The sequence below is a fragment of the Meleagris gallopavo genome, chromosome 6 (genome assembly GCF_000146605.3).
Source record: "Meleagris gallopavo isolate NT-WF06-2002-E0010 breed Aviagen turkey brand Nicholas breeding stock chromosome 6, Turkey_5.1, whole genome shotgun sequence".
Taxonomy (NCBI): Eukaryota; Metazoa; Chordata; class Aves; order Galliformes; family Phasianidae; genus Meleagris; species Meleagris gallopavo.
The window spans coordinates 43,384,913-43,402,237 of NC_015016.2; the positions used below are offsets into that span (position 1 = coordinate 43,384,913).

Below are 17,325 nucleotides of genomic sequence, written 5' to 3' on the forward strand. Positions count from 1 at the left end.
GAAAGGTACAAGGAATCTTTCACTTGCAAACACCACAAGCCCAATTATCACACAGAGACAACAGAACAATGCACTGCTTCTTTGAGAATGGCTGTCCCATGACAAAACTCCAAGATAAACAGCCAAACAATTCCAATACATAACAAATTGTCTTGTCTTTTGCTCGCAACTGAGAATATGTAAAATCCAAGCTGAGTGAGAGGAAAACATAGCAGGAGGTGCAGTTTGCAGAGACGTAACATTATTCAATTCTGAAACAGGGTAAATACATAACAAAGTAAAATTTTAAGTTCCACCTAAATCTTTTAATTCAAAGAATTTTAAAGAATACTAGCTTAGCAAACTAGATAGCACTTAGCAACTAGATAGCACTAGCTTACCTCTGCCTGCAAAGCTGGCTGGGCTGGCTGCAGACCATTTAGAAGATAGAGGACGGCTGAAAGACAAAATCCAATAAACCCATGAAGTAAGGGCTTTTATAAATAAAACATCCCATGTATCAGATCCAAAAGGCAATTAATACATGGTGAAATGAGAGAACAAAAGGATTATTTATATATTTTTTTGCCTCTCCCCTTCTACTTTCTCTGGATATTTTTGGAGAAAAACATTTAATACAGACTGAAAACACAAATGTTTTTATTGGAGCATCTTTTATATTTTCTGAAACTACACCTATACCACAGAGCATTTCTCCTTTGATAACAGAAAGTTCAAGTCACAGAAATATATAAGGCTGCCACAGCGAATTCTTATTTAACCACAGAGCTGATCTCCAAAATCAGCTGTCATGCAAAAAGAGTGGGAGATAAAAACGACTGATATATAACAAATTATGTGGTGTCTGCAGTAACAAGGAAAAATGGATGAAAGAGGGGAAGCCTTCGTATTTTTATTACAAAAAAGGCGAGGCTGAGAGAAGGTGCATAATACTGTGTATTTACCTGAGTTACTTGCTCAGGCACTCAAGGATAATGCAGATGTCAGAATTATTATATAATTTCTCAGAGAACTATGTATCTGCAGCTAACTATCAACAACAATATAAAACGGTTTCCTAATATTAATACCTGGCGTTTTGGAAGCATTTTGATGCAAGTCCTGGGTTAAACTGACCTTAAATTGAGCTCCAAAAAGTCCTACACAACTGTTATAATTTCATCACTTACACAATCTACTGCAAATGCCATTTCATTTAAGCAGTTTCAAATAGAGCTTGTTTCTTGTTTTGTAGGGACAAGTCATCATATTTTTTTCATCCCATAATCTCCTTTGCCATTTTTTTTTTAATCAATGATCTAGGAGATCTGTAAGTACAGTGAAGTCAAAAATCATGGAGAATTAGACAAAGTAAAACCATGTCCCTGTTTCTCAGGGTAGTAAACACAGGGAGAACTTTCATCAATACTAGAAGCTAAAAACTCAGTTTTGTGTAACACAGGGAAAATAACATCTATCCAAATACAAAATTACTCAAAACTCAATTAAAAATACATTTCCTGCATCGTAACTACTTCTATTTATTGTTCTACCCCTTCCTTTCTGTAATATTTAAGTTCAAATATCTGCAAACTTACATACAGTACAAAATTCCTGCAGTACAGGAAGTAACACTTGGTAGTTTAAGAGTATTTTAAAATTTTAATTTCTATATAACATAGTTTTTAACATTACTGGCAAGTCATTAACAACATGTTTTAACAACATTTTTAATTTTCAGGTAAGCAATACAGATTAATTTAAAGAAGAGTAATTAATAATATCTGAATAACATTTTTGTAAAAAATAATTTCTTTAGACTGAGAAGTAGGCAAGTGACCCTTACTTGAGGCTCTCCTGTGAGCTAGAAGATGACCTGTCTGACTGAGGGAGAGATGCTATACTCCCAGAATTCTTCAAGTATGTCTGGAGGCTTCTTTGATAAGGTGGCTCAAGGGAATTGTAGAGAGTCTCTGCTTCACTAGGAAAGTGATTTCTAAGACCCAAATAAGCCCTGTAAAAAAAGAAAACAACCAACTGTAACTGTTCTTTATTGTCTTCAAAATATAGTCAGGATGTTAAAGATTACAAGGGATGAGAGCAAAAGGAACTTGAATTGAAAAGACAAAGTATAAGAGAAACTCTCCAGCTCATTAAGGAACCAACTAAATTGACTAACACATCTTTTCAAAAATAAATGAGTCTCTCTGTCCTCTGAAATTCTCCACTCACTTACTGATTCTAAGGGTGAGGAACAATAATTCTACTCTGGCCTAAAGTAATGAAAATGCTGAAAAAAATTTTGATAACTTCATTCATGAAAAAAAAATTATTATACAGCAATATCAAACATTCTTTCTCCTGTTTCACAAGAATTTGCAAATACCTTAAGAAGGCAGCAATTGCCTCTATCTTCAGAATATTTTTCTTACAATAGAAATCAGATGATAGTTCAAGACTCTGAGAAAGACATGTAACTTTTCAATCTAACTTCTGCCCTTTTCTGTGGCTAACGCATTATGTATTGTCACCCTTCAGCCCCTCATGTAAAATCTACAAATTTTCAAAGCAAAAAGTAGTACAGACTTACTTCCTTGCCTCCACTCTTGCTTCTGCATCAGCATCATGAATGCCCTTCTTGATCGTTTCAACTAAGACAGCTGCATGCCTAGAAGACAAACATTCCTCATATTATTTTGCTCCTCCGAATTCAATTCTAAAGTAAGTAGTAAAGTTTAAATAGTTAAAATATAATAAAGTAAAAAAAAAGAAAGCAGAGAGAGAAGTTCTAAGGTATGAAGTAAACAAATGCGTAAGCATACTGATGATATAACTGCACCTGCTGTAGAGGCTTAAGTAGGCTTCCCAGCTATTTCCTTTTCTGAAGGTAGAAACTATGTTTTCTAAAAAAGTAAAGGCTACAGGAAAGGCAGACAAGTGCAATTTTTTTAAAAACTAAACAAAACAAACAAATGAAAACACACTTCTTGTTTTCTTTAACCAGCCTTTGAAATGCTGACTGTGTAAATACAGAGATATTTCAACAGTTTACTTCCTTGAATCAAAAAGTTTCTGGAAGAACCAAAGAATATACCATGTTGGAAGGCACCCACAAAAATCACCAAGTCCAACTCCTGACTCCACACAGAACAACCCAAAACTCTAACCCTGTGTCTCAGAGCATTATTCGCTGCTTCCTGAACTCTGGCAAGTTTGGTGCGATTGAACACTGCCCTGGGCAGCCTGTTCCATGCTCATCACCTTCTGCAGACCCTGTCCCTACTCCCCGACCTGCCCCTACCCGCCCCTCCCCTGACACAGCTCCATGCCGTTCCCTCAGCCCTGTCGCTGTCACACAGAGCAGAGCTCAGCGCTGCCCTCCGCTCCCTGTGAGGAGCTGCAGCCACCATCGGGCCTCCTCTCAGTTCCTCTGCTCTGGGCTGAGCAAACCAAGGGACCACAACAGTTCCTCATACACAGTTCCTCATCCTTTGGTGATTGCTCAGACATCACATCTGTCAAGATGTTCAAGACGTTTAGATGTGCTACTGAGGGACATGGTTTAGTGGGAAAATATTGGAGATAGTTGGACTGTTGGACTAGATGATCCTGGAGGTCTTTTCCAACTTCTGTGAATCTGTGATTCTAATATCTTATGTCTGCCCTTAAGGGAGTCAACAGCTCCTCCAATTTAGTGGCACCCTCAAACTCAGCATACACTTGAGTCCTGCTTCCAGACACCATCTCCAGACTAAGCCTTTCTTTGACAGATAAAGCACCTGATCCTGTAGAGAGGGGTGTGATTTAAAAGGCCTAAAGTACGTCACTGATTTTGTTAGCTTGCTTTCTACATTTCTAGAATAACCACTAAAAGCAAAGGAACCAAACAGGGGTTGCATATCTCCTGTTTATGTCATCAGCAAAATGCACTTAATGTCATTTAGGGCAGCCTCTGGGAGATTATTGATATTGAAGAGCATCACCAGACACATAGCTAATGCCTTGCAGAAGCTGCGCTACTAAAATCATAGAGCATTTGCAACATATGGTGACCAACTAGGAAGAGATTGCTACTTTCTTTGCTACTTGACTCCAGTTCAAACATCTCTTGCTGTGTGCAGGACCAACAATAAGTTCTGGTCAGTGACATCTGTTCTGGCTGCTCAAGCCAACGAGGCCTTAGGCATGACACAGCAGTATCACGGTGATGACACGGGTATCACAGTGAAGTTTGAACACCTCCCAGCAGAATCGGCAGGACAAAAACTGTCTCCTTGCAGAAATGCCTCTACATGAGAGCTTTGAAAAAATTGAGACAAGAAAAATGAAAACTGAGATGCCTGAATCAGAACTGTCTTCTGTTTCTGAGCCAGAGAAGCTGGTTGAGTCCTCAGGCTCCCCTCCTCCTCATCCTCCAGGACAGGATGAGAAAGGAAAATATGGGATGCTGTTGATAGGAAGAAAAGGATTCACTAACTTTTTCAGATGAAAAGCAATTTCTCATATGCAATATAGGAAGAGAGGGAGAAGATAAGGAGAAGAGGCAGAAAGTGGGAGCATACAGATTTCCTACTCCTTGGTACCTAAATGAGCCACATGACCTGCTGTACTAGAAAGGCTAGCAAACATTCAATAACATAATCAATTCAAGGATTCAATTAAAAAACTTCTGTACTAACATTCGTTAGTAGTTTATTATTGGGGGAAAAAATGTACAGGCCCATACCTTTCCAAAGAATGTGTTTGCCACTCTTGTAATAACAGGTCTAAAAATTCAAAGGAGCGCCTAAGAAGACAGAATAAAACATATCAATCGATACTCATTTCTCCAATGTGCTTGTAGAATAAACAGCAACTTCAGTATTTTCATACTGAGGGAAGAAATACTTAACATAAAAGTGTGTTTAACTGTCAACAAAACTTTAAACTTCAGAAATTTAAACATCTTTAGTACAAATCATGTTATTACACAATGCTGTTACTTTTATTAGCCTCTAAATACAAGAATTACATAAGTAATTCAAAATTTGCACAAACTGTAACATCTTAATATTAAAAAATAATACATCAATACTTTAAAAAGTCAGCTATTAAGCTACACCATAATGTTCATCCAGCATTGTTTTTCTGTCCCAAACACTATTCCCATCCTTTTGCAAGTCTTTACAAAGTACGTCCCATGAAGGAAAACATGACACCATGGCACCATTATTATGGGACATACACACAGAAAGTACTCCTCAGTATTTCCTGGCACTGAATATAATGAGTTATTTAATTGTATTTATTATAATTCGTAATACCTGACAACACAGCAGACACACATTAGCAAATGCATATTCTGAAGTATGTCTGAAACTAAATCCTTGTGAACAAATCCAACTGGCACAGATTAGGAAGGTGTGTAGATAACTGAGACTTTGAAAAAGTAGTAGACTCTATGGTATAGAACTCTTACATTTTCTGGATATTTTTCACTTTAGACCTGTTTTATATCATTTTTCTTCTGGCCAAATCATTTGGACACGTATAAAACACGGCAAAAAAAAAAAAGCCCTGAAAGGATTAGAAGTTCTTCTCACTATTAACTAATTTAGTTTTTCTTTACGAAGGCAGCAAGTCAGTATGAAATACAATTTTTGCTGCCTTCACTGATGTGCACCAGATTATGAACTGAAACCATTTTCCTTGACAAAGCTGAAGTAAATGGAAACGCTGAAGCCTGCCCAGTGTTTTAAAGTAAAACAGCAAGTTTTAACATGTTAGTATAATTTAGTTGAGAGGTTGAGATAGTAGTTGCTTTGGATGACAACGCAGCTTAAAAAGAGTAAACAGTGTAGAAGCTCAGTTATTTCTAGTAAATACATAGCTATATTGCACTTATGGTTACTGTGGATCCAGAAACAGCATAAACTGCTTTTGAGAGATTTTGTGCAAAAAACGACAGACTATCAGAAGTAATGAGAGTCATTAAAAGCCCCATCAAGTACTGAAGTATCATTTTTTTGAAAAAACATGCTAAAGATGCACATCAGCATTTAAAGATGGCAACAGATTGACCCACCATGTCATACCTCTACCTCAACCCCACAGCCCAGTGCAGGGGTATGCTCATTAATCTGGGCACAGACAGCCTAGTTCCACTTACAAAGTCCTCCACATGCAGTAGGCAGGAGTATAATGCAGTGCTCCTGCAAGAGCTAACCTCCCTAGGTCTGCCAGGACTAGCTCTAACTGCAGTTAGTAATTGTAATAGTAATTGGCTGATTCTTAGCAAAGGCATGCATACCTAACTTACAATCTCCCAATGCCTCTCAGTACCTGGTCTGTTTGTTCTTGTTAGCCTAAGCACCAGAGATTCAACTTAGAACTTATTTCCCCCTTTTTGATTTTAAAATAGACGGTGCTTTTTCCTACAAGTGTTAAGAATACTTGAAATTAAATTCTGCAGAAGGATACAGTGCACACCTGATTATGTCAGAAAATACTATTCCTTAACAGTGTCCACGTAACTTTGCTTACATTCATTACTGTTGCTTACCAGAACACACAGTTCCTTGTATTGAGAGCTGACAGCTAAACATTTTTAAAGCTGTTTACTTTCAACAAACAATTGTCATGTTTAGAAAGCAACAACCTCAGTAAGTTGCTGTTTGAGTATATTGTAACATACCTTCTAACGGCAACCGATTTTGAGGTACAGTTGCTTGTTATTAAAGGTATGAGTCGGGGCACGTGGGTATGCTGAAAAAAGTAAACAAAGTAGTTAATGACAAAAGTATTCCTGAATTTACACAATCTACTTGAGTTAACAATTAACTCAAGAAGAATTAGAAACAATACAAATTACAGTTGGTCTCTTACAACTATTAGTGAAGCTACATATAGGAGATTACTGCTAGCACGTGCATTTATTAAGCTTTTGTTCATCCTCACAAGATCAAACAAAATGTGCTTCCAACAAGAGTCAACAACCTCACTACGATGTGCAGTGTTTAGCTGTGTAAAGTCATGTCTGAAGGCTCAAATGCAACTTTCTCTTCAGAAGAGTTCTAAACAGCTTTTTTTTGTTCATTTGTTTTTCCTGAAGGAAAACTAAAGGCACAGCAGTCTTATAATCAGAGTTATGGAGCAAAAAGAAACCCGAAACTATGGGCTCTCTTTTAAGGTTCCATCAATATGGTTAACATTAAAAACATCAAATTCTTTTTAATGCAAAATATGTCAATAAAACAATGAAAGTATGATATACAATATAAACAAACTTACGTATGAAATCTAAATGTAAACAACATTCTCATGGAAAAAGGAAATCCTTGAACTATCACTTGAAGTGTTTAAGCTACATTAAATCTAGATGCAATAATTTAATCCAGAATTAAAAGAGCCTTACTTCAGCTCATTTTATTTTAGACATAAAGCAGTACCATTTTAATTCCAAGTAATATGATTAAACAAATGCACTTTCTGTTAATTTCTTTATTCCTTTCGTGAATAAATACATCAGATGACTTGCGTAACAGCTCCCCTTATATTGCCAGAGTTAAAGTCTATAGAACGTGCTTCAAAGCTACAGTTCTGAAAAACTGTTAGCATCTCACGTATCACTCCTTTCTCCTTAGTTTATTGTTACAGGATATAAACACAGAAATCAAAAGAGCCGACAAAGAATTATCAGCTCTCACAGTACTGCCAACTTCAGAATTAGCAGGGAATGAGTCCAAAAACCCAGCCTAGCAGCTGCAATTGTTCCTACTATTTTTTGGTGTTTTGTTTATGTTTCCATAGTTTTAAATGGCATGTGACTGCTACAAGAGAATAACAAGCAATACTGGGGAGAAAAAAAATAAAATGGTTTAATGTATGAAACTTCCATGTTCCAAATCTGCGGAGATATCAACTCTAATTTCTGGAATATGTTCAACAAAGGACTCAAAGGCTCAGGCCTGCTTTTATTCAGCTAAACAGCACAAAGATGTGAACTGGCAGTCAGTGATTTCTGCTATGAGTTTTTCAGCACACATCAGTCATAATGGCTTAGGATCTAATACTGATCACAAAGTTTTCTTCAGCTCACATAATCCAAGGAGGAGAGTTCTATAGACAGGAGGACTGCATTTCGCTCAACTCTGATATTTATTTCTTCCATTTTAACACTGAGATGTGAATTATCTGTCTGTCAAAACACCCTGCATATGCAATTTATTTATTGAGGATTTGAACAGAATGGGTAGGATGTTCCTGCTTCCGTGTTTCTAGCTCTGTATGTTAAAGGATAGCTAAAGATAATAGGAGCTTTACAAAATCAGGGCAGCTGTAGCTGATGCACAGGTTCATCTTCAACTGAACCAACAAAACCAATTTAACATAATTTAGTGATTTTTTAATTTCATGTTGCTTTTCTAGTGACTGATTTGCCACCATAAGTAAGAAGCCAGGGTTATTTTCCTACATGTCTGAACTCATCTAATATGACCGTGAATGATATTCTTCTCTCAGAGAGAACTGTAATCATACTATGTAAGGGTGTATTTCTTCCTCCTCTCTCAACACTATGCCATCAGTTATCTCAGAATGCACTGTAAAACTCTGGGAGGGAAATGCTGATACTTTTTAGCCCAAGTGCTGATGTGAAGGTGATGCAGAAACTCTCAAGAAAACCTTCTTAGAGGCATGGTCAGACAATGATAACTTCAGATTCCAAAACATAATGAGCACAGCAACAGAATGTGCGAGTGATCAAAACACTTAAGTTCCTAAAACTTCAGAAAACTACAACTGTGACACTGTTACACTGATGACATCAAACAGAACTAAGCGATTTGCATAAATAACTAAAGAACAACAAAGCATTTAACTAGAAATTAGAAACTACAGGCAGCCTCCCACTCCTATACAAAACATAAATATGGCAGTACAAGTTCCAGAAGTCCAGTTAAGTATGTTGGCTCAGACACAGGTTGTTAGTAGGTGCTTAAGGAACGGACAATAAAAAAAAAAACAACAAAGCTAGCCTACAATATTCTCCTCCATGTGTTACAGCTTTAGGGAATCAAAAGCTTAGAAAGTTCTCAAACTCAAGGATTACAAATCTCTGTGGCACTCTTCTCCAATAAACTTGTGCCTTCTGAACTTATCTATACTTGTCTGAGCTCTTCAGCATTCTATTATGAACTCCATGGAATAAATAAGTAAATATTTATTTTGTATTTATATATGTAATACATATGTGTGAAGATATATTTTATATATTAATGTACATTAATGTTACATATCAATATATTCATATATTGATACTAAATGTGTTATAAATGATAATTCTCTTGCAAAAAGAATTTTATCCAATAATCTGTTATAAGCTTGTTAACTGGTAGCTTACTCTGTCTTTTGCAAAAGGTCAGATAACTTCTGAAAATGCCTTTTTTTTTTTTTAATACGATTAAGACTGTAAAAATCATGAAAGCAGACTTGCTTTTCATACTGATAATATCTTAACCATGATAATGTTGTTTTACACCAACAATAAATAATACTCATCTTCTCAGAAGAAAAATTATTTATCCAGTAAACAGTCTTTAAAAAATTACTGGATAATTCTAATATTTCCAACTTGGTCCTATCTCTACTAAGAGCAGCTATCTATTTCTAGCAAACACAACTGAGTGGAACACCTACCCGAATAATGAATCTAATGGCTGCACACCCAGAAGTTGCCATCACTTTGGCGCTGTTGGGAACCAGATTAAAAAGAGTAGGCACGATAGCTTCAGCGCCATGATCAAACTTGTTTCCCAAAACAGTTGAAAGATGGCTATATAGGAAAAAGAAATGGAGCTGATTAGTTGAAATTAATTTCTTAGTTACGTAAAATGTACAATAAATTTTGTTGTTTTAACATTAAACAGCAGAATTTCTCATTTTCATTATTTCCAAGTCTTTGCCTCACTGGAAACATAGGATTTGCAGAACATTTTTATTACTTAGCAGACACATTAGAAGGTTCAACTACGTAACTTTATTTCATAAGGAAAAACAAATAAAAGCTAATATTCTCATCAAAATGCTGGCAAAACTGAGTTCATCATAGTAAGCTATCCATAAAAATGTACTCCATTTTTTCAACATTATAATTTCAATACTAACAAATATGGTAACACATACAGCACAAAGTAACATCATTGTCCAGTGGTGACAACAAATGCTTCCATGCAGGCAGACTGTATATACAAAAAGAATCTGGAAGTAACAACAAATACATCATTGTTTTAGGGATCATGAAAAATTCCTAACTTTTAGGTCTGGATGAGGACATGACACAGTATGCTTATGCTTCTACCGACTTCAACTAGGAAACAATAATTATGTTCTCAAACCCTGAATTTCCCTGGCAAGGACCGCTGTATGTTCCAGCAGCATTCCGTGGTCTGTTCTATTGTAAGGCCAAAAGAGCAAGGGTGAATTGGTTGAATTCTAGGACATACACAGCCACTGCATACCAATGAGTACATTAATGCCTTTACAAAGGGGCAAAAAAGCCACAGAAAAGATGGAAGTAGGAAAAACTGCTCTGCTGTAAACATAGGTCTTCCCCCTCCCTCCCAGCTTATATCCCAAAATAATGAGGGCAGAGGTCTTAATTCTATTAGTCAGTTAAGTTAAGTTTAAAGTCAGTTTAGTTAAGACTGTCACAGAAATTTAAGATTATTGCCTCATCAAAACGTATGATGTTCTATTTAAGCTTTCACTTGAGTTTTACCTTTTCAATCAGATCTCAGACAATTCAAGTCAAGTGGAAGGGCACAAAGCGCACTGCAGCTCACTTTTATAGTCACAGTAAAGTCCTATGCCAAACACTCAAACTTAAGTGCTTTTAAGACTAACCTGACAGTACAGCAGTACCTGCTGCAGTTTGTACTAACACTAAGTACTTGGTCTAGTGATGGTAACTTCCTCTTCACATACAGTGTTTTACTGTATCTTTATCATCTAAAAGAACAAATTACTTTGAAATGCTTCTTTTACATTATCCCTATAGTTTCAGATCTTGACACTTTATCAGTAATAGTGTACAGTAGCCCAGCAAGACAATCTTTCCTGCAACACTGGTAAAAGTACTTTTAAGTCGAATTCACGTTGTCTGGATGAGGGGCTATGAGATACAGTTTAGTGGCTGGTGGTAGCAATGGCAATGAGAGGACGGTTGGACCAGATGATCTTGTAGGTCCTTTCCAACTTTGTGACTCTATGACACTAAAATCTAGCAGTGTACACAAACAAACGTAAAACTATACTTACGCTACAGTAATACATGCTTCTCTAACCACCTGGGATCTGAGATCCTTGGCTGACAGCTTAAACGCACCGTCCAACAACCGTAAGTGCTGGAAAAACCCATCATACTGTGCAGCTCCAGCAACAAGCAACGACCGAACTTTCTTGAGCTAAAAAGTGCAAGGCATTTAGTTTAGCACACCACTAATACATATTCTCCTTAAAAATAGTAATAATTTTTAGAAGTATCAAATTATTGTAAGAATGTACATATGTATGTCCCCAGTTTCAAAGTTGAAGCTCTTGAGACAACTGTGCATGAAAATGTTTAAGTGTATGAGAAGTGTGTCTGTCTCCAGCAAAGTCTAATTCCACAAAAGAGGAACATTATGTTAGTCAACAATAAGGAACTTAAAGCAAATCGTATTTTCAAGTATATGGTAATAACTTAAAAACAGTTAAAAAATTATTACGTAAATTCTGGAGATAGAAAGTCTTAGATCTCAGTCTACAAATATACAAATACACAACTGTGTTCATGTACCCATTTCTGAATACTTACTAAGATACCACAAACTAGATGAAGAATATAGCTGCCACATATACACAGACATTTTAATTCCAGAAGTAAATGTTACTATAGCCATACAAGGGATACCAATGCTAGCAGTTTACCTGCAGAGTATGTAATTTTGAAGAAATGAAGAAATGAAAAACCAATAATTATGAGGGCTTTTAGAAAAGCTTCCACTCAGATGTCAACAAAAATATACTTCAGCCCTTTAGAAAACACTTATTTAAAGCTTATTTTGAAATTATTTGATACGTGGAAGCTCGTGGTTTTAAAATGTAAAATAAAACTGCCTTTGAGTATTGTGAGTGTTATCAGTAAGAAAAGCATTTTCAAACATGCAGTCACCCATGTATTAGAAAATACAACCCCCCACACTCAAAATCAGACAGAAAGTTTACCGCATTGGTTCGTTGATCCCAATCATGTTTGTCATCTGAGAGGATTTCCCTGATTTTGTTCAATGTTTCTTCAAGTTCTCGACTCGAATAGATCTGGAATATTAAAAACACAGGAAAATTCCCAGTTAACATGATGGAGGAAGCTAGTTGAAGACGACTGAAATTCCACTATAATTCTAAAAATCTTGCCTTTCTTATACAACACCAGAGAACTATGCCAGTGGTATTAAAAGCAATTTAAAGCAAATATTGATGATAACACTAAGCAGCAAATGCTCACTAACAGAAAAGAAGAACCAATATTTTCCTCAAGATTTCACCTTTCATTAGAAATTCATCTTCCATAAGAATTTCATTGCCTCATCTTTTTTTGCCTTTTTTTTCAGATTACAATTCACTATGAGTGGAGATTTTAAATAATCTGTTGCACTTCAGTTTCATTCTCATACCCACTGATACAAACGGTAATCAACCACCTGATTATAAGTCCCTCTTGGAACAGGGACTCAGGCTCAGAGTGTGCGACTCTATAAAGCCTTAACTGGGCTGCTTGTCAACACTGAAATAGAAGAGTTGTAAAAAACTATTTTGTGTGTGTGTATATATGTATGTACACACAGTGAGAAAGAAAGAGATGTCATGTTAATACACATAATACATTTTTATCGGATTTAAGTATGAGAATATAAGTGGAGACAGTTTGCATGGCATACTCTTTTCTGCTTTCACTGTATATGCAAAATGTAAGGATTTTTTTGTTTTTATTCCCCAGCTTCAGAATAATATGAAGGAGATATGAAGCAAATTATTGAAAACTGCTCTGGCAAGAATTTTTTCAACAACGTATTTTAAGCTAAGGACTTCCAGTTTCTTGCATTCAAAGTCGTTTACATAAACATACTGAACTACATTCAGTTGCCCAGACACAGGCATCTGGTAGCAAATGAGACATCTACATGGGGCTGCCAGATATTCTGCAGGACTGCTACAAGACCTATGCCCTATAAAGTGGAAGCAAGCATTAGAACTTACATAGAAACTCAACACTTCTCACCAATTACCTGCTTAAATGCAAGGTATTACTTTTAATGTTGAAGAGCACAGAGTGCGTAGGGGAAATGAGAACCAGTGGTTAGGAACAGCTCACTTTGCATGCACTTTTACTCTGGTCCCTTGCACACACATCTTTCACTTTATTCTGAAGATTTAGAAATGTCTCTGTTTTACAGTTAAGCCAAATCTGTACTTTTCATAAAATAGTTTATTTTCCTGTGCAACTTCAAACAACCAGCTTTCCAATGTCCTGAGTATACCGAACTAATTGAAGTTACAGTAGCTACAGTAGACTAATTTCTACCTTTTCTCCTATGCTTTGGCAACAGAACACAGTAATGAAGGCCTCTGTATTGCATGCTGCAATATTTAGGATGTGGAAAATATCCATGCTTTACAACACCTGCATATTTGAACAGTCTGATAGGCAGGGTAGGAACCTTAGCTCCTCAGATTCCCTCTTTACCACCACCCACCTTGCTATGTCTTGCTCCTAATTCAGGGCTTTAACATACACAAAAATATGTCAATTTAGCAGCCGATGCCAACTTATCCCAAAAGCAAAGTGCAACCACAAGGGAAGCATGATCATACCTTATGGCAGCTAACCAGGACCTCTTTGGTGGGCACATTAAGCTCAGTCTGAGGTTCTGGTGAAGCTGTCTCAATGAGAGAGCCCTCAAAAACAGGCCAATTTCTGTTCTCAGCTGACCTCAGTCATGAGCTGTATTTAATGCCACGGGATTATAATTGCTGGGCAATAGACAAGGGAGAAGCAACACATACAGTGACTTTAAGTTAGTCCTACCTGCATGCCTAGGCACAGAATTTAATATTTTGATTACCCAGCAAAAACAGAATGGGGTCTAAGCAAATTCAAATTGCTATTCAAATTGGCTTTTTAATGAGCAATTTAGAAAGCGGCATAACTTCAATTAGAATGAAATTAAAATTTTTCCACTGAAAATCCCAAATATATTCTCCATACGCAGTTTCAAAACAAGTTACGTTTTTAATCTTTTTTCCCTGCCTTTGATTTTGTGAAATTTTGAATGCAGACAACAATTACACTTTCTTTTTTTCGCAAGTCTCAATGTCAGCTATTTATACAAACAAATAAATTCGTTCTGGAAAAAGAATGTGGCTATTAATGGCTATTATTCCTATCAACATGACAACTGAATTTTCTGCTTCCAGTTAAACAAAAGTGAAAAAGGAGTTGTAAAATGATTCAGTTTGTAATCTAAATACGGAGGCACAGTCCTCACAGTCTATCACAGTGCTGTAAGTAAAGAACTCATTAGCAAAAAGAGCCATTGCACTGTATCTCAAAATAACCTGTCTTCTCTATAAGCTGCAATTATCCATTGGAGGGTAGCATGCACACACAGCAGTAATGGTAAAAGCTACATTGAAGACAGAGAAATTAAACGCTCAAACACAAATTAAAGAAATAACAAATTAGACAGAAAGTATTTCCACATAAGAATTACAAACTAGATAGGAGTAAACAATACGATATTCCTTAAAGATTAATGATGAGCGTAGCCGTTTGAATAGCTTACTGGAAAAATAGAATCGCCACTGAAGGTTTTTAGGAGCAAGTTAAACACACAGAGAAAACACTCTGAATTTACTTGATTAATCCAGGCACTCATAAACTTCATTGAGAGTATTTCCATAATAAATTTCCCTGCCTTGTTTTTACTGAAACCTCTACTAAAACCCACACAAGTGTAATGAAAACAGACATGGGAATGGGCCCAGCAACACAGAAATAACGTCACCTATCCATTCTGTCTAACAGATTTTGGCTTAAGAATAAACAGGAGCATTGCTAATTCTCCCAGGGTCTATCAGAAAAACTTCTCCCTACCACAGTAATAAATGCAGTCTCAGATTGCAGGGTGTTTTTTTTTTTTTTGAAAGATCAGAGATTGAGACTGGACATCAGAAAGTCATTACTCTTAAAGATAATAAGCATTTATTTTTGTTTTTTGACCAGCTAGGAGGTCTTACATTCTCATACATTACAAATTAGGTTATTCTGGGTCAGTTACACGTTCCTCTTTGCCTCCACTTCAGTTAAGGGGCTATTAGTGAGGACAAGGTGGTCCTTCTTCTCCTCCACCTTCTGCAATTAAGCAATGACCTACCTTCCCAAGCAGAGTCAGAGAGAAAAATCTCACTCACACACACACATCCAAGTATTCCACTTTTATTCTCCCAGTGTTATTAAGCAATTTGACTGATCAGAGAACTCTGCTCAGGACTGTAAACACTGAAGTATCAAATTATAGGCAACATGTTTTCAGTGTTGTGGAATATGACTGGTCAACATAATACGGACAAATAATATGAAAAGATTGATGGTCTTGCTCTCCAAAGAATTCTTAACAGCTCGGAGAGGCAAAGAAGAAACAAAACCTTTACAACATAAACAAACTTTTGCTGAACGAGACAGGAACCACGGAGATAACGTGTTTGTTCATTAAAACAGGCAGTATTTCAGTCTGTAAAATGACATCGAACAATGAACCACATTATCATCTCAAAATAAATATATAATATAAAAATATATCATATAGAAATAAATATATATAACATTTAAATAAAAATAGAACAGAAGTATATATCAAGAGAGTTGTACAAAATCCTGCTGGCGTTTTAAAACTTTGGCTGAGTTTTTGGTTGCCTTCCACTGCTCAGCTGCTCAAATAAAACATATTCAAAGACGTTAGGTGACTCAGCTCGTGTGAAAACACCACGTATGTGTGAGTCTCTGGCTTAAGGAATTGTTAAAAGAGAAGATCTTAACTTTCAAGAACTCAGCATCCCAAAGGTTCATTAGTATTCAAATAAGTCACTATAAGTTTTCTCTTTTTTTGAAGTATTGCTACAGAAGAGTGCGTTTATGTCCGACAAGCATCATTAGAATTCAGAAAGTCAGGTTTGAAACTGTAATTCCTGCTTTTAAAATTATTTGCTTATATTATTATTAGTTGCTTATCCCACAAAACTTCAAATCCTATGTTTCCCTAAGATTATGGAAATGGTTTTCTTATTAAAAATTGAAACATGCAATTATTTTCAGTAACTCCTTGGAAAAGATTAATAATGGATTTTAGCTGAAACGATGGGATTATAATTTGTAAAATAGTTTTAAAAGGTGGGTTTTGCTAATTAACAACTGGAAAAAATAGTAAGTTTTCATGGAGGCTGTAAATTACAATGCTCATAAAGACAGAAAGGTAATGGCGCCTCAGTTGAAAGACTATAAAATTATAAGACTAAGCTAAGACAGTGTTGTAAATAGCATATTCCTGAAACAAAAGTTAGCATACACAGCACATTACCTGTACAGTAGGAACGTCTGTAAATGCCTTAATAAAATCATCTTCGTCCACGGCTCCAGCTCCTCCTTCTTTAGAGGAACCTACAAAAACATAAAAGAAGGTTAAGCAGAATCTAATGCACATCAAAGATTTCGAAGTGAAAGAATTAGCTTTCAACCTGTTTTCAAACAATTAACACAGCTCACAAAAAGCCAGAATATTCATTCAACCGGTGTAAAACTGCAACTCTGATTTCACCTTAAAGTTAAAAAAAAACAAAACAAATCTTTTCATTCTTTGAGAATTCTAAGCAGATTCCAATGACAAAGTTATGGTTTAATTTTTATTTGTGCTTGACCAGAAACATGTTCAGTACAACACCCCTCCAGTAGCTGTTTGCAAAAGTTATCAGGATTGCATCCTGATAATGCAAACACTCCCAAGCACAAAATTTCAGATTGCTTAACAGAGCAAGAGTTATGTGTCATTAAAGTTCATCAAGATTCATTTTCACACAAACACGTGTCACAAGGAATCAATCCTCCATGGCTGTGGTTTGTTTTGGTTTTGTTTAATGCTTTCATTTTCTTCTCTTTTTAAAAATCTTGGATAGTACCCTACATGAGTCGTAATACCTTGTGTTCCCCAGAATCCTCCTCAGGAGTCAGAAAGTGTGAGGTGCATTCCTCACATTGTTCTGCCAGCTTACAAAGTG

The 17,325-nt window shown here is 36.2% G+C and overlaps 1 protein-coding gene across 1 annotated transcript in view; it reads right to left on the minus strand.

Moving 5' to 3' along the window:
* CLASP2 (cytoplasmic linker associated protein 2) overlaps window positions 1-17,325 on the minus strand; it is a 125,727-nt gene that overhangs the window by 49,051 nt on the left and 59,351 nt on the right. The window contains 9 exon segments of the mRNA XM_031553978.1: window positions 381-436; window positions 1,826-1,993; window positions 2,570-2,647; window positions 4,706-4,765; window positions 6,653-6,723; window positions 9,655-9,790; window positions 11,275-11,420; window positions 12,223-12,315; window positions 16,632-16,711. Of these exon segments, the coding sequence (XP_031409838.1) occupies window positions 381-436; window positions 1,826-1,993; window positions 2,570-2,647; window positions 4,706-4,765; window positions 6,653-6,723; window positions 9,655-9,790; window positions 11,275-11,420; window positions 12,223-12,315; window positions 16,632-16,711 (888 nt within the window).